Raw genomic sequence first — 27,582 nt, forward strand, 5'->3', positions numbered from 1 at the left:
CTTCGCCAGGGTTTTTCCACCAAGGGCGATGCCTGTAGCCACCGGAGAGCCAATCACACCCGTAGGCTGATTCATGTGATCTCCAGCGGCAGCGAAGCGAAAGTGCAACTTGTCGAACCTTTGGAGAAGAAAACAGCAACATCTCCCCGTAGCGCGGAGGGAGGGCGAGAGAGAGGCTGGCTCAGGTGCTTCTCACTGGGGCGCCCAAGATGGCCTGCTTCTTCCCCAGCGTCTCCCTAGAAACCTGGATGCTGATCGTGGTCTTTCTGTCCCTCTTTATGCTGTAAGTGCAACCCTGGGAGGGAAGTGGGGTGGTTCTGAGGTTTGCACGGGGGGATTTGGAGGGAGGACGTTGGCAGGGAAATTATCCGAGTAAACCAGGAGGATGCCAGGAGGAGGAGGGCCAGATGCTAAAGAGGCGAGCAATTCCCGCTGAAGACCATCATCCTGGAGAGAATCTATCCCTGTGGTTGCTAAGAGTCGACACTGACTTGACGGCACTTCATCAAGCAATCAACAAGTAAGGAAAAGGAAGGTTGTGCCATTGAGTCTGTGTCGACTCCTGGCTCTGTGGTTGTCTTTGGGAGAATACAGGAGGGGTTGACCATTGCCTCCTCCTGCGCAGTATGATGCCTTTCAGCAACTTCCGATATCGCTGCTGCCCGATAGAGGAGTTTCCCATAGTCTGGGAAACATTCCAGCGGGCATTCGAACCAACAGCCTCCCACTCTCTCGGCAGGTTAATTCCCCGCTGTGCCATTAAATGGGTATATGGTAAGAGTGCCCATCGCGGGATTCAGCAGGTTCTGTTTTTAGCCTAAGGACAGTTGGCAAGTTTATGAGAACACCCAACATTTTGTGTGCGTGCAGCCCAAGGTGCACCTAGGTGATTTTGGAGCCACTCCACCCCACACCCTGTGCTGCAAGTTAAGTGCTGGCTCAAGGGGTTGTGGGGCACCCTTGGCCAATTTTGCTCTTCCACCCCCCATCCCCCCACTCCGGTCTTTATACAGTGGTCCCTCGACTTACAAACTACTCGACATAAGTATTTTTCGAGTTACAAACGGCAGTTTTAGATCTGGTTTTAGATGCGGTTTTTTCGACTTACAAATTTTTAGATGGGGTTTCCTCGACTTACGAATTTTACATGCGGTTTCCTTGACTTGCCTGCCTGTTTACTGCCTGTTTATTCTTGAAAAGAAATGTTCCTGTGCAGTTTGCAAGCCTTACTGGGGGTCTGGGTCTTTTTTCTAGGCTCCGGAACGCATTAATCCGTTCCCAATGCATTCCTATGGGAAACCGCTTTTCGACTTACGAACTTTTCGACTTACAAATGTGCATTCGGAACGGATTAATTTCGTAAGTAGAGGGACCACTGTATAGTTAAAAACCATAAGTTTTAATGTGGTGGTGTTTGCTTCGGTCAGTACATTTTAATAAAATGTTGAAATGTATTGTAGTAACTTCCAGGCATCAGGGTGTGTATAGCACTTGCACACAAACACGTGCAGAATTTCTCCCCGCAGTATCCCTGAGCTCACTCATAAGAACAGCCCTGCTGGATCAGGCCGAAGGAGGGCATGCCCTCTCTCTCCTGCTGTTGCTCCCCTGCAACTGGTATCCAGAGGCATCGTGCCTCTGAGGCTGGAGGTGGCCTATAGCCTCCAGAGTCCAGTGTTCCCTCTAACAGGGATTCCCAGATGTTGTTGACTACAACTCCCAGAATCCCCAGCCAAAGGCCATTGCAGCTGAGGATGCTGGGAGTTGTAGTGGACAACATCTGGAAATCTCCGTTAGAGAGAACACTGCTCATGACTAGTAGCCCTTGATAAGTAGCCATCTATTCTGTATAGATACAGCCTTTGTTCTTTATGATAAGTAGCTATACTATTCTAGTAGCCATCTTCTAGTTTGTATGATGGAAGACTAGATGTAGTGTATGTATGATGGCATCACCCAAGGACCTACTACGGATTGCATATAAAGCGTAGCTTTTGGTAGTGCCAATAGCGACCGGGGGTTCTCCTAGTGATGACATTCTTATGCCAAAGAAGCTGCCATAATTCGCCTTCTGTCCAGTGGTTAGGACAAAACACTGCTCAGGTCTCAAAGTTGTCTAAAAGCTATACTGGCTGGCTAGGCAGTTCTTAGGCCACCTAATGGCACAGCGGGGAAATGACTTGCCTAGCAAGAAAGAGGTTGCTGGTTTGAATCCCCGCTGGTATGGGAAACACCTCTATCGGGCAGCAGCGATCTAGGAAGGTGCTGAAAGGCCTCATCTCAGACTGCGCGGATGAGGCCATGGTCAACCTCTCCTGTATTCTACCAAAGAAAACCACAGGGCTCTGTGTGGGCGCCAGGAGTCGACACCGACTTGACGGCACAACTCTGCCTTTAGGGAGTTCTTCCTTTGAGAACAATGACACTTAATTTAAGGTAATTAAGAATAGTTAAATGCTTGAGGTGCTGATTATGTGTGTTGGGATGGAGTGTCCACCAGATCTGAATTTTATAAGCCCTTCAGTGTCCTGGTAGGTATGGGGAAGTAGGATTTTTGGAGCATGGGAGACCAAGCCACAGACTCACTTATTTATTTATTTACTTATTTGATTTCTATACAGCCCTTCCAAAAAATGGCTCATGGTGGTTTACACAGAGAAATAATAAATAAATAAGATGGCTCCCTGTCCCCAAAGGGCTCACAATCTAAAAAGAAACATAATTATCAATTAAGATTATAGTGAAAGGAAACTAGGCAGATAGTTGTTACCAGAACAACTTGTTCTGCACCTTCCAACCTTCCTCCTCCTTCACATCTCTTAAAGGGTTAGGAACCTTCTTCTCCTTGGCAATTAGGAACATAGGAAGCTGCCTTATACCGAGTCAGACCATTGGTCCTTCTAGTTCGGTATTGTCTACACTGACTGGCAGCAGCTCTCCAAGGATTCAAGCAGGCGTCTTTCCCAGCCCTACCTAGAGATGCTGCCAAGTAGTGAACCTGGGACGTTCTGCATGCAAAGCAGATGCTCTGCCACTGAGTTACACCCCATCCGCTATTTGGCCAGTCACCTTGGCATCTCTGCTAGTTACGGCGACCCTATTGGAGTGCCTTTTCATTTCCTCCTGCAAATGTTCCTTTTTGCAATGCAGTTCATTGTCTCATTGCTTTTTCTCCCTGATCTCTTTCCAGCTATGGGATCTGGCCGTACAATTTATTTAAAAAAATCGGGGTTCCTGGGCCGATGCCTTTGCCTTTCATTGGGACCCTTCACGGATACCGGCATGTGAGTATTGGGAGACCGTAGACCCAGCAGCGGCTCTTAGGAGTAGCCAAAGGGATCTGGGGAGAAGTAGAGCTATACTTCCTCCTATAACATGTATGTCTCTCAATTTTGGCCCTTGTACCAGCAATGCTCTAATGGCACAGTGGGGAAATGTCTTGATTATCAAGCCAGAGTTTGCCGGTTCAAATCCCCGCTGGTATGTTTCCCGGACTATGGGAAACACCCGTATCGGGCAGCAGCGATACAGGAAGATGCTGAAAGGCATCATCTCATACTGTGCGGGAGGAAGGCAATTGCAAACCCCTCCTGTATCCTACCAAAGACAACCTTAGGGCTCTGTGGTCGACACCGAATCGAGACCGACTCGACAGCACACTTTACCTTTGCCAGCGATGCTACAGCGATGTTGAGTACAACTGGGAGGCAATGCCAGTGTAGATCCCTGTCACCAGCATCACTTCAGAATCCACCAGTACAAGTGGACTTTGAGGTATCCTATTCTTGACTAGCTAGTGCCAGTTGAGGATAGTGGTCTGTTTGATTATAAATCACTGAATTCCCCGGGCATTTTTCACTCAGGGCTTTCAGCTCACACCTTCTCTGGAATGGAGGGGACGTGTTCACAGATTGGCCAGATTTACCCCAAAGTCCCCGCGGGCTATCGGGGCGGGGGGGCACTTCACACACTTTTTTGGTTTTTTCATTGTGTGCTAGAGCATAGGCCAATTTATATCCAGGGTTAAAAAATACCCACTTTTTTGGGCAACTTCGAATTTGCATTAAAGCCTCACCGAAAACCTGCGGTAAACCCTGCTTTCTGAAAACCCTCCTGCTAACTGATCAAAGAAGCAACTTTTTAAATTGGCAATTCTTTTTATTTAGCAGGGGGAGATAAACTGGCCCTATCCATCCCCAGCCCATCAGTGGATTTGTGAGCTCTCTGGGGACAGGGAGCCATTTTATTTTTATTTTTATTTATTTTACTTTATTTTTACATTTATATCCCGCTTTTCCCTCCAAGGAGCTCAGAGTGGTGTACATGGTCCTGTTTATCCTCACAATAACCCTGTGAGGTAGGTTAGGCTGAGAGATACATGGCTGGCCCAGAGTCACCCCGTGAGTTTCATGGCTGAAGGGAGATTCGAACTTGGGTCTTCCTGGTCCTAGGTCCAACACTCTAACCACCACGCTATGCTGAATTATTTATTTAATTGGTTGAAAAGTGGTATGTAAGTGCTGGGAGGGCCCTTTAAGAGAGACGGATCCCCTTCTTCTGAGCTCTAGAAGGAAAGCGCGGGGAAGGGCCACACTTCCCAGCATGCCTTGCATGCCTTCCAAGATGGCGCAGGGGTTCAAGAAGGTTCCATTTCCCTCAAAGGCTCCCAAGGTGCTGGGCATAGTGAGCAGGGTCACTTCCAAGCAGGACTGTGCAGAGTATCCAGCTTTGTCCAAAGCTTCTCATAGGTCCTATATTTACTATTTTATTTATTTATTTATTTACATTTTATATCCCGCTCTTCCTCCAAGGAGCCCAGAGCACTGCACTACATACTTAAGTTTCTCCTCACAACCACCCTGTGAAGTAGGTTAGGCTGAGAGAGAAGTGACTGGCCCAGAGTCACCCCGCAAGTCTCATGGCTGAACGTGGATTTGAACTCGGGTCTCCCTGGTCCTAGTCCAGCACTCTAACCACTACACCACGCTGACAAGGAGTCAGGGCTGTGGTGCACCTAGGTAATTTTGGAGCCTGGACCTGAAGGGCTTTGGAGCCCCACCCCCCCACCCCCACCGCAAGACACCACTCCCCTTAAAAATTTTAAAAGGGAAAAAAGAAAGAAACCTGCATTTGGGGGGCCGCTTCCGTTGCCATATGCACAGGTGGGAGGTGAGCTGAGCCGTGGCAGGGTGGTGACGGCAGGGGTCGATGGAGCTGTCCCCCTCCAGCTGGGCCTTGAGCGACGCTTGTTCCTCGCGCCATGCAGGCACGCTGGAGGCTCTCGCCAGTGTTCAAGGTCCAGATGGACAGGCCCGCCAGCTGCTGTGGCCCTTGCCGCCACCACGGCCCGCTCGGCTCCTCTCCCCCCAACTGCCACGCACATGGCAGCAAAAATGGCAAATATCGGCAGCGGGGGACGGGCGCGGGGGACGGCGGGCTGCTTGGGGAGGCCCCCCGGGCCATTTGGAGGCCCCCTTTCCACTGTGAGGCCACGGACCAGAGCCCCAAGGTCCAGGGGTAAGAGCGCCTCTTAGTCAGGGAGCCGCACATGGGAGAGGTTGATTTATTATTATTATTATTATTATTATTATTATTATTATTATTATTATTATTAATTTATTAACAACGAAGAACACTTCTCTGTTCTGCTGTTTGTTTCCCTGACATCTTGTACCTTGGCAGGGCATTCTGGAGTTCGACCAGAGGTGTTCTCGGAAGTATGGTAAAATCTGGGGGTGAGTATCCCATGGAAGGAAACCCTGGGGAGAAAGCGGTGCTGGAGGGAACAGGCATTTGTGTGTGTGTGTGTGCGTGTGCTGTTTGCAGACTGTTGAGACGTACTTGCCTCTAACCGCTGCTTTCCGAAACAGACGTGCAAAGGCATGTCAGCCTTACCTGTAAGTTACACCCTCCGCATTTGAAGTAAGGAGGAGAGCTGGTCTTGCGATAGCAAGGATGAATAGTCCCCTTTGCTAAGCAGGGCCTGCCCTTGTTTGCATTTGAATGGGAGACTGCATATGTAAACACGGTGAGATTATTTATTTATTTATTTATTTATTTATTTATCTATCATATTTTTATACTGCCTGATATTCTCCGTAGGGGATGGGGCTGCTCTGAGAAGAGCACCTGCTGGCTTGCATGCTGAAGGCTCCGTGTTCCCTCCCTGGCCACATCTCCAAAATAGGGCTGAGAGAGACTCCTGCCTGCAACCTTGGAGAAGTTGCTGCCAGTCTGGGTAGACAATACTGAGCTAGATGGACCAATGGTCTGACTCGGTATATGGCAGCTTCCTGTGCTCCTATGTTCCTGGGGGGGTGGTTGCCTCTGCTAGATAAGCAATGCTCACACCCATGAAGTTGGGTGTGTCCAGGTCAGACTGGCAGCAGCTTCTCCAAGGTTTCAGGCAGGAGTCTCTCTCAGCCCTGTCTTGGAGATGCTGCCAGGGAGGGAACTTGGAACCAAGATGCTTTTCCCAGAGCGTCTCAGTCCCTTAAGGGGAATATCTTGCAGGGCTCACACATGGAGTCTCCCATTCATATGCAACCAGGGCGGACCCTGCTTAGCAATGGGGATAGCTCATGCTTGCTACCACAAGACCAGCTCTCTTCCCTACATGAGTGGGCACTTTAAGATATTCCCCTTAGGGGATGGGGCTGCTCTAGGAAGAGCATCTAGGTCCCAGGTTCCCTCCCTGGCAGCGTCTCCAAGAGAAGATTGGGAGAGATTCTTGCCTGCAATCTCGGAGAAGCCGCTGCCAGTCAGGGTAGACAATACTGAGCTAGATGGACCAATGGTCTGACTCAGCATATGGCAGCTTCCTATGTACCTACACCTGCAGCCACAATATATGGATGTGCCTTGTGGGTAACCTGGAAATGCATAACCATCACAAAGGGAGGTGAGTCCGTGAGGTCCCCTCTCTTGGCCTGGCATGGTTTGGGACCGAGTTCCACTCAACCTCCTCCTCCAATCAGTATCTCTTCCACAAAATCATAGTATAATTTTCCTCAACCTGAATTTCCTAATTGTCTAGTTCCTTCCCTTGTTTATCTTCAGTGTTCTTCCGTTAGGTTGTATGGCACTCTGGCTGGGACCTTTCCGTTTAATTCTTTTATACTGTGCTTGGTAGAGTTTTTTGAAGGGCGGTATAGAAATCAATCAATAATCAATCAATCAATCAATCAATCAATCAATCGAGTTTTTGGAAGGGCGGTATAGAAATCAATCAATCAATCAATCAATCAATCGAGTTTTTGGAAGGGCGGTATAGAAATCAATCAATCAATCAATCAATCGAGTTTTTGGAAGGGCAGTATAGAAATCAATCAATCAATCAATCAAATAAATAAATAAAACCGTCTCCATCCTACCAGCTCCATTCTCTTCTCGCTGTGAATTCCTAGGCCCAGGGCGAGATGTACTCCATGCTGGGTGGGGTGGGGGAAGATCATATAATGCATAGCTATGCTAGGGCAACTCAACTAGTGTGCCAAGGAAACGGAATTCTTCCACTTGCATACATTACATAAACTTGAGCAGATTTGCATTACTTCTCTTTGTATGATTTATTCCGGAATACATGCTGTTTAGCATAATTCTGGTTTAGGCAGTCATGGGAGGGGCGGGGAGATGGCAGCCACGCCCCTAACCAGCAGAAATGTGACCCGGCCACCTCTCTGGCTTCTTGAGGGCCAATCTGCACTTGATTGGCCCTTGTGCACTGAGGGTTCCCCCCTGCCCTCAAATACTAGCCAAGGGGGATTGCGAGGGATTAATTGTCTTCTTTTTGTCAACTAGAATTTTTGATGGCCGGCAGCCAGTGATGGCTATTCTGGATCTTACCATGATCAAAACCATCCTGGTGAAAGAGTTCTACACCTGTTTCACCAACCGCCGGGTAAGTGTCCACTGGGAAACTTTCTCTGGTCAGCTGTCCTGTAACATTGAGACCAAAGCCCTATTCATCGGTTCGACACTGGTACAATGAGTATTCAGTGTACGTGGGTACAGATATTCACATGTTACGTTGAACGCAGGCACAGCTGTATACTTCCTATCTGTACCCTGCATTTGAAGGGCGGATACCCAGATTTTAAAATGAATGTAGGTACAGTCATTCTCATGTACAAGTGCGCACACATCTGTACACTCATACAACATCATGAGGTCATTCACATGATTGGGTGGGCAAGCCGGGGGGGAAAGGCTTCGTTTCACTCACCTCCCCCACCCCAGATGATTTGCAAAACATTGCTGGGAGCGCCGTCTGTGCTCCCACACGATCCATTCTTGGAGAGCCAGGATGACTCGTCCCAGCCTCTGGGTATCCCACAATGCACCACGAGTGTGGTGCATTGAGGGATTCCCCCAGGGGACGGGCGCTCTAGGCACACATCTCTGTGTCTCCTTGAGCTGAACACAGCTTGAGGAGACACCCAAGCAGGAAGCTCAGGTTAAGTGAGTTCTCGCTCCCTTAACGGCTAAAAGCTGGGCTAGGCCGCGGTGCCCCGCAAACGTCGTGTCTGAATAGGGCTTTAGCAGTTTGGCAAGGAAGGCCTAGGAGCAAAGGCCTAGGCCCATCCGCTGGGCCTGCATTAGTAAGACTGGATTTAGAATTACAGCTGCAATGCACGTGCATTTATATTTTGGGCGACTTAGAACTTTGGTTTGAATGGAGAACTGGACACAGCCCTCACCGTCATCGCCGATGAACATTGGAAAAGGATCCGGACAGTCTTGTCTCCCACCTTTACCAGTGGAAGGCTGAAGCAGGTAAGACGTGTAATCTCCAAGTCTGAGATATAATCTGTCTGATACAATGGAGATTTGGGCCACCACTTTTCATCTGTTTTCGCCATTCCTAAATCAGATGGGATTAGTCACTTGGCTTCTGAGGGTGCATCCTCACCCCTTCCGCCCATCCCTGTTTAGCTCGGAACATGGCAGCTTTCACTTTTTGGCTCCAGGAAATGTTCTCAGCTGTTGTTGGCCCACAACTTGCATCGTCCCCGGTTGCAGTAGCCAGGCATGATGGGAGCTGTAGGCCAACAACAGCTGGAAGGCTGCAGTTTGACACCCCTGCTGTATATGTTTCTGTTGCAGATATGGAAACTCCTGTTCTTTGTGGGCTGGGCTGGCCCATCTGTGAAGCAGGGAGCTACACGTTTGGGAGAATGACAGCCAACATAAATAGGACAACCTCAGTATTTGGTGGGGGTCCATTCTCTGCTGCTACTGTGGATACTGAAACCACGAATACTGAGTCATTGGGGCTATGGAAATTCAGGGGTTAGGTTTCCAGAGGCCAGGAAAATGTCTGGAAAATGGGGTAAAAGGCCATAGAAATGCAGGGGGAAGTGGCTTAACCGTGATCCGTGGGTCCCCAGCAGTCCAGCAATGCCCCCCAAGAGTTAAAAAATCAGCCAAAACCCATGATTTCCCCCAGTGTTCTCTCTAACAGGGATTCCTAGATGATGTTGACTACAACTCCTAGAATCCCCAGTTGTAATGACTTTGGCTTGGGGATTATGGGAGTTGTAGTCAACAGCATCTGGGAATCCCTGTTAGAGGGAACACTGGTAAAGCCCCCCAACACACACACACACACACACACACACACACACACTGCCATATTAACTCCCAGGTAATTTCCAGTCACCCCCAATCCAGGGATGTGCAGATTTAACCCTTTTAAAATCTACCACACAGACACACGGTGCATAGTCCGAGGTTGGGTGTCCATTACGCAACTAAAGATACGTGAAACTGCAGGTAGCGAGTCCACGATTAACAAGGTTCTCCTGTAGTCACATGTATTTAAATCCCCTCTTCATCACACAATCACCTTTTCATCACTATGCAAGTTTATGAGTACATAATAATCCTGGTTTGATCCAGACTTTTTAATTCCAGACCATGTGGGCCATTTTCTCAATACTGCCGACAGTTTCCCCTTTTAAATTATCTTTGGACAAGTTGGAAAATATGCTGCTTTATCTTGAGCTGCTCTGATCATCTGCGCAAAAGTGGTGCCTGGGCTGTGTGTCAGCTGAGAACGGATACAAGTTACGTGAGCTTTAGTGTGCTCCCGTAGACTAAAAGCAACTGCAGTTCCTGCCTGAAGGGCTGTGACAAGATTCTTGATCATTTAATAGCGCTAGACAAACTCACATGGGCAATCTAGATTGCTTGTCAATCAGCTGTTGGCTTGACTCCAGTTCACGGGGCTGTTCTCATGATCATTAGTTGGGTAGGAGGAGCCTCCTACCCTGGTTCAAGAGCTGTGCATGCTCCCGTCTTCTGCTCATGTGTGAATAAAAAGCAAGGTAAGAGGGGAAGGAAGTGATGGTCTGCTAAGCAAACTGGGTCTGAGGGCTTTTCATTCTACTTCAGAAGAGAGCTGGGTACAGATGCTGGGAAAAACGGAGCCCTCCAACCCATAGGAACATAGGCAGCTGCCATATACTGAGTCAGAGCATTGGTCCATCTCGCTCAGTATTGTCTACACAGACTGGCAGCGGCTTCTCTGAGGTTGCAGGCAGGAGTCTCTCTCAGCCCTATCTGGAGATGCCAAGGAAGGAACCTGGGACCTTCAGCATGGAAGCAGGCAGATGCTCTCCCCAGAGTGTCCCCATCCTCTCAGGGGAATATTTTACCGTACTCACACATGTAGTCTCCCCTTCAAATGCAAACCAGGGTGGACCCTGCTTAGCAAAGGGAACAGGCAATCATTTCCTTCCCACACACCTTGCTTTTTAGTCCTCTGCTAACGGAGCGAAGAGGCACCTTTTTAAAGTGGTGGTTCTCTTTATTTAGCAGGGGGAGAGCAACTGGCCATATCCATCCCCAGCACAGCAGCCCTCCATTGGCTGTTGCTGGTGTCTATCTTATGTTTCTTTTTAGATTGCAAGTCCTTTGGGGATAGGAAGCCCTCTTTATTTATTTTTATTTCTTAATGTAAACCGCTTTGGGAACTTTTGTTGAAAAGCGGTATATAAATATTTGTCACATGCATGTTTTTTTACTCGCAGACCATTGAAAAACAGGAGTGCGCCCAGCTCCTGAACCTGAGGAGGATGCTTCTCCTACCCTAATAATAAGCATGTGAACCAGCCTGACATATGGCTAAAGTATCTGTAATATCCCTGGTGTGTTTTTCAGATGTTGCCCATCATCAACCATTATGGGCAGATGTTGGTGAAGAACATCCAGAAGAAAATGGACAATGATGAGCTCATCAGCACAAAAGAGTAAGTCGCGGAGTTGATAGGTGGTCGCCCGTTTTGCCAGGGGCGGTCCAGCATGTGTTGCTTCCTAAGGTGTTTGTTATCAGCAGAGGATCTCTAGCGAGCAGTTGAGAGGATAGCTTGCTTTTGATGTGCATCACTACCTCCCTACCAGGCTGTGTATTGTAATGTTTAAGGGCTTTCTTGGCTTTACGTTCAATGCATGCCTACTTAGAAGCAAGCACCGTTGGTTTCAATCAGACCTTCTCTCAAATAAGTGTGTACAGAATTGCAGCCTTAATTCAAAAGCTGTGCTTTTGTTGTTGATGATGTTCTATTGCTGCTGTTAATATGTCAAGGAAAATGGTCAGGCAAAGATATCTTCCCCAACTATTGTTGGTAGATATCCAGAGCAAATACAAGTCAACTGGAAAATGCAGCTGCTCATTTGCATATGCAAAATCATTTCCAAGCCAGTTTACATAATATGCAAATTAGGCACCTGGATTTGGAAAGCCAGAATATGGCAACCCTAGCTCAGAGGGGCAAGGAGTGGGAAATGAACAGCATGCCCCACTGGGGCAAGGAATGGAGAAAGCTGTTCTTGTAGTAGTGAGCATGAATTGTCCCTTCTGCTAACCAGGATCTGCCCTGGTTTGCATTTGGATGGGTGACTACATGTGAGAGCTGTCAGATATTCCCCATATAGGGATGGGGCCACATCTCAGTGGTAGAGCATCTGCTTATATGCAGAAGGTCCCAGAGTCAATCTCCTGCCTGAAACCTTTGAGAGATGTTGTCAGTTAGTGTAGACAATAATCGGCTAGACCAGGACAGCTCAACTTCGGCCCTCCTGCAGATGTTGGCTTACAATTCCCATAGCACTTACAATAGCAATAGCACTTACATTTATATACCGCTGTATAGCCAGAGCTCTCTAAGCGGTTTACAATGATTTAGCATATTGCCCCCCAACATTCTGGGTACTCATTTTACCGACCTCGGAAGGATGGAAGGCTGAGTCAACCTTGAGCCCCTGGTCAGGATCGAACTTGTAGCCTTCTGGTTACAGGGCGGCAGTTTTACCACTGCGCCACCAAGGGCTATTGGCCACTGTGGCAATCCCTGGCTATTGGCCACTGTGGCTGGGGATTATGGGAGTTGCAATTCTGCCTTTTAGGATCGACTGTCAACAGTAAAGGATCCAGCAGTCAAGAGAAGGCCTTGGAAAGGATATTTAGATGCCGTGACATATCTATACCTACAAAGATTAGAATCGTTTGGACAATGGTTTTTCCCGTGACACTCTATGAATGTGAAAGCTGGACTTTGAAGAAGCAAGACAGAAAAAGCATTGACGCTTTCGAACTTTGGTACTGGAGAAGACTTTTGAGGAGACCATGGACAGCCAGGAAAACAAACCAATGGATCATAGAACAAATCAATCCAGAATTTTCACTTGAGGCACACATGACCAGGCTCAAATTATCATACTTCGGACACATGATGCGAAGACCCAGCTCCCTTGAGAAGTCCATCATGCTGGGAAAAGTTGAAGGAAAGAGAAGAAGAGGACGACCAGCAGCAAGGTGGATGGACTTGATTAGGACAGCAATGAATGCACCACTGAGAGACCTTCAAGGCCAAGCTGAAGACAGATCATCCTGGAGAGAATCTATCTATGTGGTCACTAAGAGTCGACATTGACTTGACGGCACTTCATCAATCAATCAATCAGTTCAAAAACAACTGGGGGGTGGGGCTAAGTTGAGCAGGCCTGAGCTAGATGGACCAATGATCTGTCTTAGTATACGGTAGTTTCCTTAGGAGACGTGGCAATAGCTCAGTGGCAGAGCATCTGCTTTGCCTGCGGAAAATCCCAGGTTCAGTCCCCAACAGCATCTCCAGGATAGGGCTGAGAGAGAGTCCTGGGTGCAGCCTTGGAGAGCTGCTGCCAGTCTGGGTAGACAATACTGAGCTAGAGGGACCAAGGGTCTGACTCGGTATAAGGCAGTTTTCTGTCTTCCCAAAGGAAAGGCAGTGGCAATAGACCGCGAGGTGGTTCTGTGGTGGCGAGGGCCCAGTTCTTGCCATTCCCCATGCTCCTCTCTGCACCTACGCCTGAGATGATGATGATGATGATGATGATGATGATGATGATGACGACGATTTATATCCAGATGACTGCTTACCCTGCCTCATAGTAGGGCTGCCCTGGGATTTTACAGTAGAAATTGCAGAAGAGCTTATGAAATTGATTGCCGGGCAATTTAGGACCAGCAAACAGAAGTATTTTTTTCACACGCAGCATCATCAGCTTGTGGAACTCTCTGCCACAGGATGTGGTGACAGCCAACAACCTGGATGGCTTGAAGAGGGATTTGGATAACTTCATGGAGGAGAGGTCTATCAGCGGCTACTAGCAGGATACTTCTGAGTACCAGTTGCAGGGGAGCAACAGCAGGAGAGAGGGCATGCCCTCAACTCCTGCCTGTGTGCTTCCCAGAGGCATCAGGTGTGGGCTGCTATGTGAAACAGGATGCTGGACTAGATGGGCCTCCTTGGGCCCGATCCAGCAGGGCTGTTCTTATGTTATGTTTTTATGAGGGTCCTGCCCCTGCTCACAGCAAGACGGTCTGTCGTTCTGTAGCTCTCTGCTTTATATATGCACTGGAGATCTTTTGAGCTACAAATTAATCAAAATCGCATAGCAGAATCCTTCCCAGGGTGTGCCACTTCTGCAGGAGGACACATGATTGAATGCTCTGCAAAGTTTAACAACAACAACGACAAGAAGAAGAAAAAACCTGTATGTAGAAAACTGGCGCATTAGAGAAACAAGAGAATACAGGTGACAATTAAAGGCTTTTGATACTGCGTGTTGCTGAGACATTTGACTTTTAAATGAGTAGTTCAAACTTCAAAGAGAAGAAACTTCTGTGGGGGACGTGCTAATTTCAGATCCAGGGAGCGATGCCTTCTCTGCACAGCAATGAGTGGGAGGACGTTACAGTACACAAGGACTACTGTTGTTTACTTTATTTGCTTCGTAATTATCTCTTTGGCAATATATTGTTCCTAGGCATGTTTTAAGGCACAGGGTGCTTCTGTTTATTTCAGTCGTGAAGACGATTAATACATGTGTCGTGCAGAAATGGTGGGATGAAGAGTATTAATGTTGGGTGGTTCTTATTGGTTGGTGTGGTTTTTACATGGGGTTTTCTTGCAAATTCATTGTCCACGGCTTAAGAGGTGTACAGGCTTGAATGGGTCACATTCAGGGTGTCCCACAGCACTGCACATGTAACTCAGTTTGAAGCATCTGAGGGAATATTGATGTGTTTATTCATAAGAACATTAGAACAGCCCTGCTGGATCAGGCCCAAGGAGGCCCATCTGGTCCAGCATCCTGTTTCCCACAGTGGCCCACCAGATGCCGCAGGAAGCCACAGGCAAGAGTAGAGGGCATGCCCCCTCTCCTGCTGTTGCTCCCCTGCAACTGAGATTGAGATGCCTCCTGCCTCTGAGCCTGGAGGTAGTGGCTCTGGATGATGGCTATAGAGCCTATAGATGGCACTATAGCCATCAAGACTTGTAGCCGTTGATAGACCTGTCCTCCATGAATTGTCTTAAGCCTTTTTAAGGTCATCCAGACTGGTAGTCGTCCCATGGCGGAGACAGAGGGGCTTCTCTAAGAGGACCCCATATTCTATGGGGTCTGGTACTTTCCAGACTTCAGTTCCCAACTGCAGTATATTGCAGGTGGGGATGTTGGAAGTTGTAGTCGTGCAAGAGCTGGAGAGCTTCAGGATTTTCCCTCTCCTGCCATATTCCATACACCCCATCATTTGATGTCAGAGGAGGGGTGGTCCTGTGGTAGCAAGCATGACTTGTCCCCTTAGCTAAGCAGGGTCTGCCCTGGTTGCATATGAATGGGAGACTAGAAGTGTGAGCACTGCAAGATATTCCCCTCAGGGGATGGAGCCGCTCTGGGAAGAGCAGAAGGTTCCAAGTTCCCTCCCTGGCAGCATCTCCAAGAGAGGGCTGAAAGAGATTCCTGCCTGCAACCTTGGAGAAGCCACTGCCAGCCTAGGTAGACAACACTGAGCTAGATGGATCAATGGCCTGACTCAGCACATGGCAGCTTCCTATGTTCCTGTGATGCAGCCATTTTTCTCCCTTTCTTTTTGTTTCCCCTAGGATCTTTGGCGCCTACAGCATGGATGTGGTCGCCAGCACTTCATTCAGCGTTGACATTGATTCCCTGAACAAGCCCAATGACCCCTTTGTTCTGAACGTCAAGAAGTTTCTCAAGTTTAACCTATTAAATCCATTCCTTCTCCTGAGTGGTATGAGGCCTTTACATGATCTACAATACGTGTTCTGTATCGTAAGACCCAGGAGCCAGGGGCAGCCTTACAACTGAGAAGAGCTTACAGTTCTGCAGATTTATGGGTAGCCATTGTCATGACGCCCACAGTGGCTGGGGATGATGGGAGTTGTAGTCCAACCCAAGGTTGGGAACTCCTGATTTAGGACTTCCTGACTTAGGTTTTCTGACTGTGTGGCAACTTTGTCAGATCCTCCCCAAAGAGTACTTTGTTGTCTCTCTCTTCCAGTTATCTTCCCATTCTTCATACCCATGCTGGAAAAGCTAAGAATCGGCCTAGTTCCCAATTCCGTAATAAACTACTTCATTGGCGTAGTCAAAAAAATCAAGGAGGACCGGCAAAGGAATGATCATGTGGTGAGTCTGGTCCATATGAATGCAAATACCGCCATTTTCTGAGTCTCTGGCCAAAGCTGTGTACACTTGTTGAGACTATTATCACATTCTCACTATTCTAGACTATTCTCACTATTCTCACATGCACCCTAACCCAGTCTAGGGAAGCCCAGCCTGGGTTAGGTTGCATGTGAGAATCGCCAGGATTGGGCCTGATCCTGTTGGGGCAGTGCTGCCTAGCCCCGCTTTAAAACCCAGTTCTTAGCCAGGGTTAAGGGTTCAATCAAGCCCTTCCGAGGTTGTGTGTGCACTGGGGAACACAGATTGTGTCCGAGATTGTGTTTAGCCCCAGCAGACTCTGAGATTGTGACTCTGGTGGACTCCAAGATTGTGTTTAGCCCTAGCAGACACAGATGCGGATGCCTAGAATGCCCATCTGCTGGGAGACTCCCCCAAAGAATCATGCATGTCACACAGTGCATTGTGGGATATCTGGAGGCCGGGATGCATCATCCTGGGCTCAGGAGCTCCACACTGTGGCATGCAGTGCGGATTGTCTGGGTGCATGGTCCATGCTCCCAGTAACAGAACAGCACTTGTCTGGGTGGGAAAGTGAGTTTAACTAGCAGTGTTCCCTCTAACAGGGATTCCCAGATGTTGTTGACTACAACTCCCAGCATCCCCAAGCCAAAGTCATTACAACTGGGGATGCTGGGAGTTGTAGTCAACAACATCTGGGAATCCCTGTTAGAGGGAACACTGTTAACCAGCCTCCATCACCCCCTGCCTGCCGTCCCACCAGCCCGGTCATGTGAACGACCTTTATGGTTTTTTAAAAAAGAAAGTTGCACATCAAGTGAAGGTAAAGTTGTGCTTCCGAGTTGGTGTTGACTCCTGGCTCCCACAGAGCCCTGTGTTTGCCTTTGGTAGAATACAGGAGGGGTTGACCATGGCCATCTCCCGCGCAGTATAAGATGATGCCTTTCAGCATCAGTAGAGGTGTTTCCCACAGTCTGGGAAACATACCAGGAGGGATTCGAACCGGCAACCTCTGGCTTGCTAGTCGAAGTCATTTCCCCGCTGCGCCATTGGGTGGCTGCACATCCAGTGACCCGCCCTCAACCCAACACCCACCTTGACTCTCTCTTGATTCTTGAAACCTCCGCAGGGTGCAAGGGAGACTGGGCTGGCCATTTCCCCCTTCTCTCTTCCTAACCACATCTGCTCTCTGCCTGTTTCCCTGCAGAACCGAGTTGACTTCATGCAGCTGATGATAGACGCCCAAATTTCAGGCAACACCTCTGATGGAGAGAATTCATATAAAGGTAGATATTCAGGAGCCCAGGGCTTTTCTTTAAGGAAAGTCCAGAACTGCACAACAGTAGTAGTGGGAGGAGAGATGATCTTTGTTTGGGTTTGTCTGTTTGTCGAATTTATATACGGCCTAGTATAGGAATCTTGTGGCAGTTGGCTCCTTCTTTGCAGTGTTGCCTGGCAGTTGTGCTTCCTTACCCTTTTCTGTTTTGTGTGCTCCCCCAGCTCTGACCGACAAGGAGATTTTAACCCAGGCCATACTGTTCATTTTGGCTGGTTACGAGACCACCGGTTCCTCCCTCAGTTTCTTGTCTTACTGCCTGGCTACCCACCCAGATGTTCAGCACAGGCTGCAGGAGGAGATTGATGAAGTTCTTCCCAACCAGGTAAGAGGGTTTCGATCTCTCCTGCTCTTTGAGCCTGCATCAGATGGCCTTGCAACTGATGGCCAGCTCACACCGTGGGCCCCTGCTCATCCTCGACACAGCCCAAGATGGAGCTGGTGGCTCAACTGTGCTGGAATATGATGTTGCCTGGGAACGCTGCTCAGTGGCAGGAAGGACTGGACCCCAAAGAAGAGAGGAGAGCTGGTCTGGTGGTAGCAAGCATGACTTGTCCCCTTAGCTCAGCAGGGTCCACCCTGGTTGCATATGAATGGGAGACTAGAAGTGTGAGCCCTGGAAGATATTCCCCTCAGGGGATGGAGCCACTCTGGGAAGGAGTAGAAGGTTCCAAGTTCCCTCCCTGGCAGCATCTCCAAGATAAGGCTGAGAGAGATTCCTGCCTGCAACCTTGGAGAAGCCACTGCTGCCAGTCTGTGTAGACAATACTGAGCTAGATAGACCAAGGGTCTGACTCAGTATATGGCAGCTTCCTGGGTTCCTATGTTCCTAAGAGTCATGAGCCGGAGCACAGCAAGGGGCAGAGGTGGAAGCGTGGCTTCTCTCTTTGTGGGCGATACAAGGCCCTGGAGAGGAAGGAGACCAGAGGGTGTAGCCTCACAGAAAGGGCTGTAAAAACGATGCCCAGCACTACACAGTGTTTCTGCAAATCTGTGGTGCCTCGACATTGGGACGGCTCTGTGCGGCTGTGGTCACCTCATCAGAAGAACGGCAATGAACGTAGAGCAGGAAAGAGTGGCGGAAGAGGCAACCAGTGTGATCTAGGACAAGCTCTGGAGCACCTTTCCAATGAAGAAAGGCTACACTATTTGGGGCTTTTTAGTGGGCAAAGAAGATGACTCGGGGACATGTTAAAGGCTAGAGAGAACTTTCCCTTCCCATTATTCTAAAACTCAGGGAGGCTGAGTCTTGGCTGCTTGTAAGAACTGTTGGCTGCCAGCAGTGCCTCGGTGGCAGACGTGCCTGGGCGTGTGGGATCGTGCGCCTTGACCCTCCCGGGTCCGGCAGCCGGATCATCTGTGGGCAAGGTGAGCGTCTGCTGCCTTCCCCGTTGCCAAGCCCTTCTCACTGATCGGGAGAAAGGGCTCAGAGTCCCCTAACGGCATTGACTGGGAGCAGATCCAAGAAAGCCCTCCTCCACGCTACACAGGATTACTTTAAGGCAGTGATTCTCGACCTTGAGCCCCCAGATTTTGTTGGGCTGCAGCTCCCATCTTCCCCAGCCGTAGTGGGTTATAGTCAAGCAAAATCTGGGGGACCCAAATTTGAGAACCCTTGTGGAGCGGAGGAGAGCTGGTCTTGTGATAGCAAGCACAACTTGTCCCCTTAACTAAGAGGATCCACTCTGGGTCCACTCTGGTTGCATATGAATTGGAGACTAGAAGTGTGAATACTGTTAAGATATTCCCCTCAGGGGATGGAGCTGCTCTGGGAAGAGCAGAAGGCTTCAGGTTCCTTCCCTGGCAGCATCTCCAAGATAGGGCTGAGAGAGATTCCTGCCTGCAACCTTGGAGAAGCCGCTGCCAGTCTGTGAAGACAATACTGAGCTAGATAGACCAAGGGTCTGACTCAATATATGGCAGCTTCCTATGTTCCTAACTCACTGCCCCTAGATGTGATGGTCACCACTAGTTTAGATGGCTTTTAGACAAATCCATGGGGACAGGCTTCTCAGCAGCTATAGATCATGATAGCTAAATGAAACCTTGAAACCTGAGCAGCCACTGAATACCAATTCCTGTGGGACAACAGCTGTCTCATTATCTCACTTGTCAGAATTCCAGAGGTATCCCATTGGCCTCAGTCGGAAACAGAACTACGTAGACCCTCGTAGCCTTTTTCATTTGGGCTGTTCTTATTTTACATTTTATGGTAAAAAATAAATTTAGGAATCTCTGAGGACTGAGAAATGGACCGCAGCGTATGATCCCTTGTCCAGCTCAACTGTGTTCCATTAATTATGGTCCAGTTCCGAAAGCCAGTGCATTTCTTGATCACCTCCCCTTCACCAGGAGATATTTTGTTGTTTTGCAGGCCACGCCCACGTATGATGCTGTCCTGCAGATGGAATATCTCGACATGGTGGTGAACGAAACTCTTAGACTGTACCCCCCGGGCGGGCGGCTTGAACGGGCTTGCAAAAAAACCGTGGAGATTAATGGAGTGACTATCCCAAAAGGAACTGTGGCCGTAATCCCAGTTTACGTCCTGCACCGTGATCCAGGATACTGGCCAGAACCAGAAGAGTTCAGACCTGAGAGGTTTGTTGCAAGGAGAAAGATCCAATAAATAAAAATCAGAGCAACAGGAAAGGGAAACAGAGAGCGATTATTATAGTGCCTAAATAATGCATTTATCATTGTTTGACATCCCGTCTCTGCAACGCCATGCAGGCCCTTTTTATGATCTACATCCATAAACCGTGCATGGAATTTAATTAACTATACCGAAGGAGACAACACCTAAACTGGTTGTAGCAGCTGTAACGTTGGCCTGGTTTTATGTCCAGCTATTAAAGAAAGAGCTATAGGGCAACTACCACCAAGACATGCTTATCCACAGCAGGAGGGGAAAGATATGTGTAGAAAATTAAATTTAATCTACCAGTGGTGATTCTCTCCTATTTTTAAGGGGGAGAGCAATTGTCCCTATCCATCCCCAGCACAGCATCCCTCCGGTGGCTGTTGCTGGTGTTAATTTTATATTTCTTTTTAGATTACGAGCCCTTTGAGGACAGGAGGCCATCCTATCTCTTTCTATATATATCTGAGCCTCTTTGAGAACTTTGTTAAAAAGCAGTATATGAATATTTGTGGTGGTAGTTTTTAGCCTAGGAAAGATACTTTGCTTGAAAGCCACTTGTGGGTCAGACCCTGAGAAAAAAGTGGGGAACTGGTGATGCAAGTGGAAAATCCTAATCCGTACTGGATCCCAGTAGCGTCAAGAATCGCTGGACATGATCCCGCAGGAAATTCTCCTGCACAAAGTGTCTCTAAATGAATGGGACCTGTAGAAGGTCATTGCTAGGGCACTTCAGATAACTCTAAGTGCAAGAAAAGGGCCTCCCTTTCTACAGCCGTGGAGGATAGGCATATCAATAGCTGTTAGTCATGAAAGGTAAATGAAACCTTCTATGAAGAGCTGGTCTGGTGGTAGCAAGCATAAGTTGTCCCCTTAGCTAAGCAGGGTCCGCCCTGGTTGCACATGAATGGGAGATTAGATGAGTGAGCACTGGAAGATCTTCTCCTTAGCTGCTCTGGGAATTGCATCTCGGTTCCAAGTTCCCTCCCTGGCAGCATCTCCAAGATAAGGCTGAGAGAGATTCCTGCCTGCAACCTTGGAGAAGCTGCTGCCAATCTGGGCAGACAATCCTGAGCTAGATGGACCAATGGTCTGACTCAGTATATGGCAGCTTCCTATGTTTTTTAGGAGAGGAGAGCTGGTCCGGTGGTAGCAAGCATGACTTGTCCCCTTTGCTAAGCAGGGTCTGACCTGGTTGCATATGAATGGGAGACTAGAAGTGTGAACACTGTGAGCTATACCCCTCAGGGGATGGAGCCACTCTGGGAAGAGCAGAAGTTCCCAAGTTCCCTCCCTGGCTTCTCCAAGATACGGCTGAGAGAAATGCCTGCCTGCTACCACGGAGAAGCCTCTGCCAGTCTGGGTAGATAATACTGAATTAGATGGACCAAGGGTCTGACTCAGTATAAGGCAGGTTCCTGTGTTCCTAACCCCTGGTTGCTGTGCTAGGATTTGATAGGGACGTTTCTTCTCCATCTGCCAGGAACCAGAAAGTTGCCACTTTAATAGGTGCCTCTTTGCCCAGTTAGCAGGGGCATTTTTGAATGGTCTCAGAGGGGCTGCTGGAGTCAAAGCAGCTGGCCATCTGATCCCTGTGTGTGTTCCAATGATGTTTGGGGATGCCGGGTGATAAAATCAGCACAAGCTGCAAGTGTCGTTTCCTCCTTGCAGCCTCCTCGCTGCAGTTCCTTCTGCGAAAAACATGCCCTTTCGGATCTGTCCTGGGTCCAGTCATTACACCCCAGGGATTGCCTCTCCCTTGAGCATCACTTGTCTGCTCCTGGCAGCAAAGGGGCCAAGGTGCTCTCGTGCCACATCTCCTGCATCCCCCTCCCTGCCTTGTGCGCCTCACACTTCTCTCCCTTCTGGCTTGAGAACAGGTTCAGCAAAGAGAACCGGGAAGTCCTGGACCCCTACACCTTCCTGCCCTTCGGAGCGGGCCCCAGGAACTGCATTGCAATGCGTTTCGCGCTCTTGGTCTTGAAAGTGGGTGTGGTGGTCCTGCTGCAACGGTTTTCCTTCCGCGTCTGCAAAGAGACACCGGTAAGTGGTGGGGTTTTCAGTGCCGGGCCGACTCTTCAGCTAGCTCTGTGTTCACTCAAAGCAGATGGCCATCCTTGATTTCTTCTAGATGGCCATTTCTAGAGTTCTTCTAGATGGCCAGTGCTGTCCTTTTAGATTTCTTCTGGATGGCCATTTCTAGATTCCTTCTAGATGGCCAGTGCTGTCCTTTTAGATTTCTTCTAGATGGCCATTTCTAGATTCCTTCTAGATGGCCAGTGCCATTCTTCTAGATGCCTTTCCCCCCTAGATTCTTCTAGATGCCGCCCCCCTTGTCGTGTTTCCAAGAGTAGCTTGTCCTAATGAGCCAGGGGCGTACCAAAGGAGGCAGGTCGGGTGGTTCCTCTGTCTTCCACCCTGCCCGAGAGCCAGGCTGCCTGCAGGCTGGCCATTGGACAGGCAGAACTGCGTGGTTAACTGTGCAGCTCTACCTGATGAATGGCCAGCCTGCAGGCAGCCCAGCTCTCAGGTGGGAGAAAAAGAAGCCACCTGAGCTGCCCCCTTTGCCCCCCCTCCCCCACTCAGTACGAGCCACTTCGGTTTGTTTCTCTACCCACCATCTGCCCTTCCTTCTCTCCTGAATTGCTCTAGAACAAAAATCGCATCCTGCTGGTCCCAGAAGTCCAAAAAGGATGACAGGTGATGCCCCAAGTAGAGGATCGGGGGAGGCGCGATGCTTCTGACTATGTAAAGGGATAGGCACCATCTCTGGATGAGATCTGGCAACCCTAACCAAACCATCCTGTCTTTTGTGAAATTCAGGGGGCCTTCATATGACCACCGCCTAGTACTCTCAGAACTTTCCCATTCATGGAGTGTGTAGGCTCCTGGTGGGTCTGACATCTGAGCCTACCCAAATCCAGTTCCCACACCGGATTACCGAGATTCACCCTCCATTCTCCCAGGATTCTCCACCCACCTTACAAGCGGGCAGAGAATTTTGGGAGAAACTGAATGAATTTCAATTTCAGAAATCTACTGAATATCAGAAATCTGGTGCAGGAACCAGACTTGGGTGGGTTCAGAGCGCACTCGCCCGGAACAGAAGGCTTCCAGCTCAGTTACTTTGGCAGCAATCATGTGAAGCCACCTTCATAGGAACATAGGAAGCTGCCGTGCACTGAGTCAGACCCTTGGTTCATCTAGCTCAGTATTGTCTACCCAGACTGGCAGCAGCTTCTCCAAGGTTGCAGACAGGAATCCCTCTCAGCCCTATCTTGTACTATCTTCAGTTTGACCAATAACAGATCTTGGGCACGTGCATTGAATTATCTTTGAGAACTCTGATCATTGGGGGGCCTTCTGGTTGGTTCATTCTGAAGTCCTTTTGGGACTTCAGAATGAAGATCTGAAGCTATCCAAGCTATCCATTTCAGGGTCTGTGTATGAGGTTCTGATTCATTCCCCCTATGTTTGTGCTCAATATTTTTTTAGAATTAAAGAAATGAACTGTAACTACAGCTTTGCCACTAGGAGTGTGCATGGTGCTCTGTGTCATTCAATTTGAATTGCTGCTGCTATGAATGTTTATATACTGCTCTTCAACCAAAGTTCTCAAAGCGGTTTACATAGAAAAAACCAAACAATACATAAATAAATGAGATGGTCCCCTGTCCCAAAAGGGCTCACAGAAGAAACAAATTGCATGGCATGTAAAGTGACCTCCCCGCTGCTCACCCTTTTCAACCCCATGGGGTTCCCCCTTTGCTCGTAACTCACCAGATTCCCCTTTGCAAGCATGCCAAAGTGGGCTGAACCGGTTCGATCCGAACCGGGCCCAGTTTGGCTCAAACTTGGACTGGCCCCCTCCTTTTAGGGGAGTCCAGTCTGGTTCGAGCTAAAACCCGGCTGGTTCAAATTGAACCCAGTTTGATTCGATCCAGTTCTGCACATCCCTATTGGCCACGACCTCTCCCAGAGGCAGCAGGAGCTCCAAAGAGCAGCCTCCTCTTGGTGGGTGCCATGTTTTTTATTCATTGCATTGAGATACAGCATTTTACCAGCGTGGTATGGATTAAAAAAAAAAAGATGGTACCCATCAGAAGGTGGCTGTACTTTGGAGTTTCTGCTGTTGCAGAGAAAAGCAGCAGTTAGAGTAAATGGATTTTTAAAATACATCTCTCTCTTTTTAAAGTGATATTGTAGTTAATTGTGTACTAGATGTGGGCATAAATTGGATGTATCATTTGAGTGAATAGTTATATTAGGAGAGTGAGGATAAATCAATGCATTATTATTACTAATTATAGTAAGAGTAATTATTATTATTAGTGTTTTCTTGTGCGTCACATTATTTGGAACGCTGAATTATGAAAATGAAAATGTATATTCAGTACATTGTTAGTAGAAAAAAAATCCTTCAGAAAACACAGGCAAGTATAGAAGTCCTTGATTACATGCCCCAGTTTGTACCTGGCTGTCCCATCTATGCACCCGCCTGACCTATGCTTAGAAAGAATAGGATGAAAGGACTCATTCTGTCTTGAATTCCATTTGTTCCACGAATGAGTGCATGGCCCTAGCAGATAGGCACCTTGTTAAATGACCTCAAGGTACCAGAGGTTAAGCTGTCATCACCCTAAATTGGCTATGCTCGTATCTCAAGTTCATTGGGAAGGCACAGGAGGAAACAATCTCTTCGGTGTCTCCTTTAAGGCTCTTCTAAATCTCCATCAATGTGTGTTTGCAATGAGTAACCAGTGCATGAAAGAAATAGCGTTATGGTGCATACTTGGGGGCTTTCAAGTTGACTCGAATACCATCAGTCTGCCGAATCTTTTCTGCCTCATCCTTCTCACTAACTGTTTTTTCCTCTCCCCCCCCACCCCCCTTAATACAAAGATCCCACTGGAACTGGACACCAAGCTCTTCATGCAGCCCAAGAAACCGATCAAGCTGAAGGTTGCCCCCAGAGCTGTTCATGAAGTCAAGGAATAAAGGAACCAATTAAGAGGCTGCCGCCACTCTCTTCCCACACCTTTTCGGCACACAGGACTAGTAACTTGAGTGAACGGAACTGAAGACTGCAAGTGGAAGATGACATTAAAGGTCATGGAAAAATTTCCTGAAAGTAAATAGCCAGCACAGTGGGCAAAGGCTTGATCTCTAGACCAAGGCTCTCCAGCTGGTTTTGGACTACAACTCCCATACTCCCCAGCCACAGTGGCCCATTGCCAGGGATTATGGGAGTTGTAGGCCAACATCTGCAGGAGGGCCAGTTGATCTGATCTAGAACCTTTCACCCCATTAGCTCTCTATTTACAAGGAAAGCGATGGGCTGTTTTAATGTGAAGGAGCATTCAAAGCAGTACTGGCCATTTCAGCATTCTGCTTCATGTGTTAAAATACAGTCTTGATTAAGCTAACTCTTATTGTTGTAGCTCTTATGGGATCTGAGCACCTCCATCTTAAAGCATTTCTTCCCTCACCGCTTCTGAGAGACAGGAGTGAGTGGAAGGCAAATGGAGATTGGCTTGACCGAAATCCAAATTGGAAATAAGACAGCCAATGTCGCCTTTCTTTTCTAAGGGTCTCAACAGGCAATGTTTGATGCATGTGCCAAGTCGTTGCAAGGATCCAGATGTTTTCCCTACAGGGACCTTTTCACACAGGGCTTTTAGTTCGCATCTCCTCCGGAATAGAAGTGTGTGTTGGCCAAATTTGAGCCAGCGTGGTGTAGTGGTTAGAGTGCTGGACTAGGGCCAGGGAGACCCGACTTCAAATCCCCCTTCAGCCATGAGACTTGCTGGGTGACTCTGGGCCAGTCACTTCTCTCTCAGCCAGTTGTTGTTGTGACAAGAAACTTAAGTATGGAATACACTGCTCTGGGCTTCTTGGAGGAAGAGCGGGATATAAAATGTTTTATATATATCCCTGCAAGCCATCAGAAAGCACTTCACGCACGAATCGGGTTTTTCATAGCGTGTTAAGAGTGTAGCCTGGTTTATAACCTGGGTTTTTAAAAAATCCACTTTTTTCATTGGTTTTGGGAGGCAACTTTGAACTCACAGTAAAGCCTGCTGTCTGAAAACACTCTTGAGCGCTTTCTAGACTAGCTGCTCATCAGCAGCAAAATGCCTCCATTCGGGCAAGTCGCATTCGGAACGTAAACAGCAGGGGGAGCCGTCTCGCGGGAACTAACAACCCCAAAAAACAGCAACTTTTTTTCACGCCGGATATATGATGTCATTGCTCTATATTGCAGCTGCAATTAAATTCGAAACATTGGCAATGTGAACGGCACCCTGCTCTCCGTGTAGGGACTGCGGTGTCACGATGCGGGAAGTGTGGAAGCACACTTCCGAGATACGTTGTGACCCCGTTGCAGGGTCTAATCTGGAAAGCGCCTTGGTCACACCCTGATGCTGTTTTCCTAGAAGCCAGACTGCATTTGGCAGTTTCTGGTTACATCTGACAGTTGCTGTACTGTGGCCCCTGTTAAAGGTACTGCAGAGTAGTGTTAAGTGCAAAGTTCCCCCCTGGAGATGCACATGCTGTCCTCACATTGGGAATTTACAGTTTCCCTGGAGGGATGCTACAAAGGGATTGCTCCTGCTATGATAAAGATGCGTAGGTGGGTTTCCTGTTCTGTTTGCACTAAGCCACTCTCAAAGGCTAGCCGCAGGATCCAGGCAAAGTTTAAAAAGTCTTAAGGATACATCTAGACAAAAAGTGTCTCCTGCGTCACCCATGTGGAGGGTGTGTGATTCAACATAGGGGTGCAGTGCTGAGAGAGGGTTAACCCTTCCCCCCTGTGCCATTTTTTTCTGATGCAAATTGCTTCTCAGCACAGTGACGTTTAAAACCATAACATCTTTCCTCAAAATCTGACCCAAGTCTACTTTGACCCTCAGTCCCTTTGATTTCAAGGGCAGCATTAAGGATATTCATAATTAAATGAGGCTTGGAATTAAGCTATATGTTGCACTAACCATGTAATTTGTACCTGTTGTGACTGTCTTGAGGGAATATCCCTAAATCTTAAAGTTTTAAATGAGATTTTTTAATGGAATTTTGTTGTGTTTTAACTTTTGTAAACGACCTTGGGATGCTTTATCAAAGGTGGTATAAAAACTGAACAACAAACTTCCTGCTTTTTTTGTTCAAGCCCTCCTTCCCCCACTCCTCACCAATGATTTCCATTAGCTCCACCCACCAGGTTGTCTGTTAAGTGCCCTTTGAATTCACAAACATTCCATTCCATTGAGTTACATTGGGGCATTTTGGAGTGCTGCCCCCCCCTTAGGGTGTGTTTTCCTTCCAGATTTTTGTGAAGTCCATTGTCTTCCACAATGCATAATGGGAAGATTCTTGCGCAGTGATCAGCATGTAAGGGTGATACAAAAAAGGCACTAGGCAAACTTCTTTGGGGAGGAGACAATATGGATCCAACTGGGCTTTGTACAGCTGAGCATCAGCAACCAGGTGTTTTCAGAGCTAAAATAAAGGTGCAATGAAGGTGAGAATTCTGGAAATTGTTTGGCATATACAGAAAGTATCTTCGTTGCTCGCTGCCAAGCTATTGTGGATATCATTTCCAAATTAGATGTTA

At 48.1% G+C, this 27,582-nt stretch overlaps 1 protein-coding gene across 4 annotated transcripts; it reads left to right on the plus strand.

Moving 5' to 3' along the window:
* The first annotated feature begins 96 nt into the window (after nucleotides 1–96).
* On the plus strand, nucleotides 97–27,116 carry LOC128336840 (cytochrome P450 3A29-like). Of its 4 annotated transcripts, XM_053277119.1 has the most exons (13): nucleotides 97–283; nucleotides 3,191–3,284; nucleotides 5,683–5,735; nucleotides 7,801–7,900; nucleotides 8,662–8,775; nucleotides 11,164–11,252; nucleotides 15,429–15,577; nucleotides 15,848–15,975; nucleotides 17,201–17,279; nucleotides 17,494–17,654; nucleotides 19,704–19,930; nucleotides 21,851–22,013; nucleotides 24,873–27,116. In XM_053277119.1, the coding sequence occupies exons 1-13, from the start codon at nucleotides 210–212 to the stop codon at nucleotides 24,966–24,968; spliced, it is 1,527 nt and encodes a 508-aa protein (XP_053133094.1). In that variant the 5' UTR covers nucleotides 97–209; the 3' UTR covers nucleotides 24,969–27,116. The 4 variants fall into 4 exon arrangements, with proteins under 4 accessions (XP_053133094.1, XP_053133096.1, XP_053133097.1 ...); XM_053277121.1 differs by lacking the exon at nucleotides 21,851–22,013; XM_053277122.1 differs by lacking the exons at nucleotides 97–283; nucleotides 3,191–3,284 and adding an exon at nucleotides 4,497–4,748.
* The last annotated feature ends 466 nt before the right edge of the window (nucleotides 27,117–27,582 follow it).

Source organism: Hemicordylus capensis, chromosome 13 (genome assembly GCF_027244095.1).
Source record: "Hemicordylus capensis ecotype Gifberg chromosome 13, rHemCap1.1.pri, whole genome shotgun sequence".
Lineage (NCBI taxonomy): Eukaryota > Metazoa > Chordata > Lepidosauria > Squamata > Cordylidae > Hemicordylus > Hemicordylus capensis.

Coding starts and splice junctions, on each gene's coding strand:
- LOC128336840 (XM_053277119.1), top strand. CDS start 210: ATGGCCTGCTTCTTCCCCAGCGTCTCCCTAGAAACCTGGATGCTGATC. Junction 15,578..15,847: donor TCCATTCCTTCTCCTGAGTG/GTATGAGGCCTT, acceptor TCTCTCTTCCAG/TTATCTTCCCATTCTTCATA. Junction 17,280..17,493: donor TGGAGAGAATTCATATAAAG/GTAGATATTCAG, acceptor GTGCTCCCCCAG/CTCTGACCGACAAGGAGATT.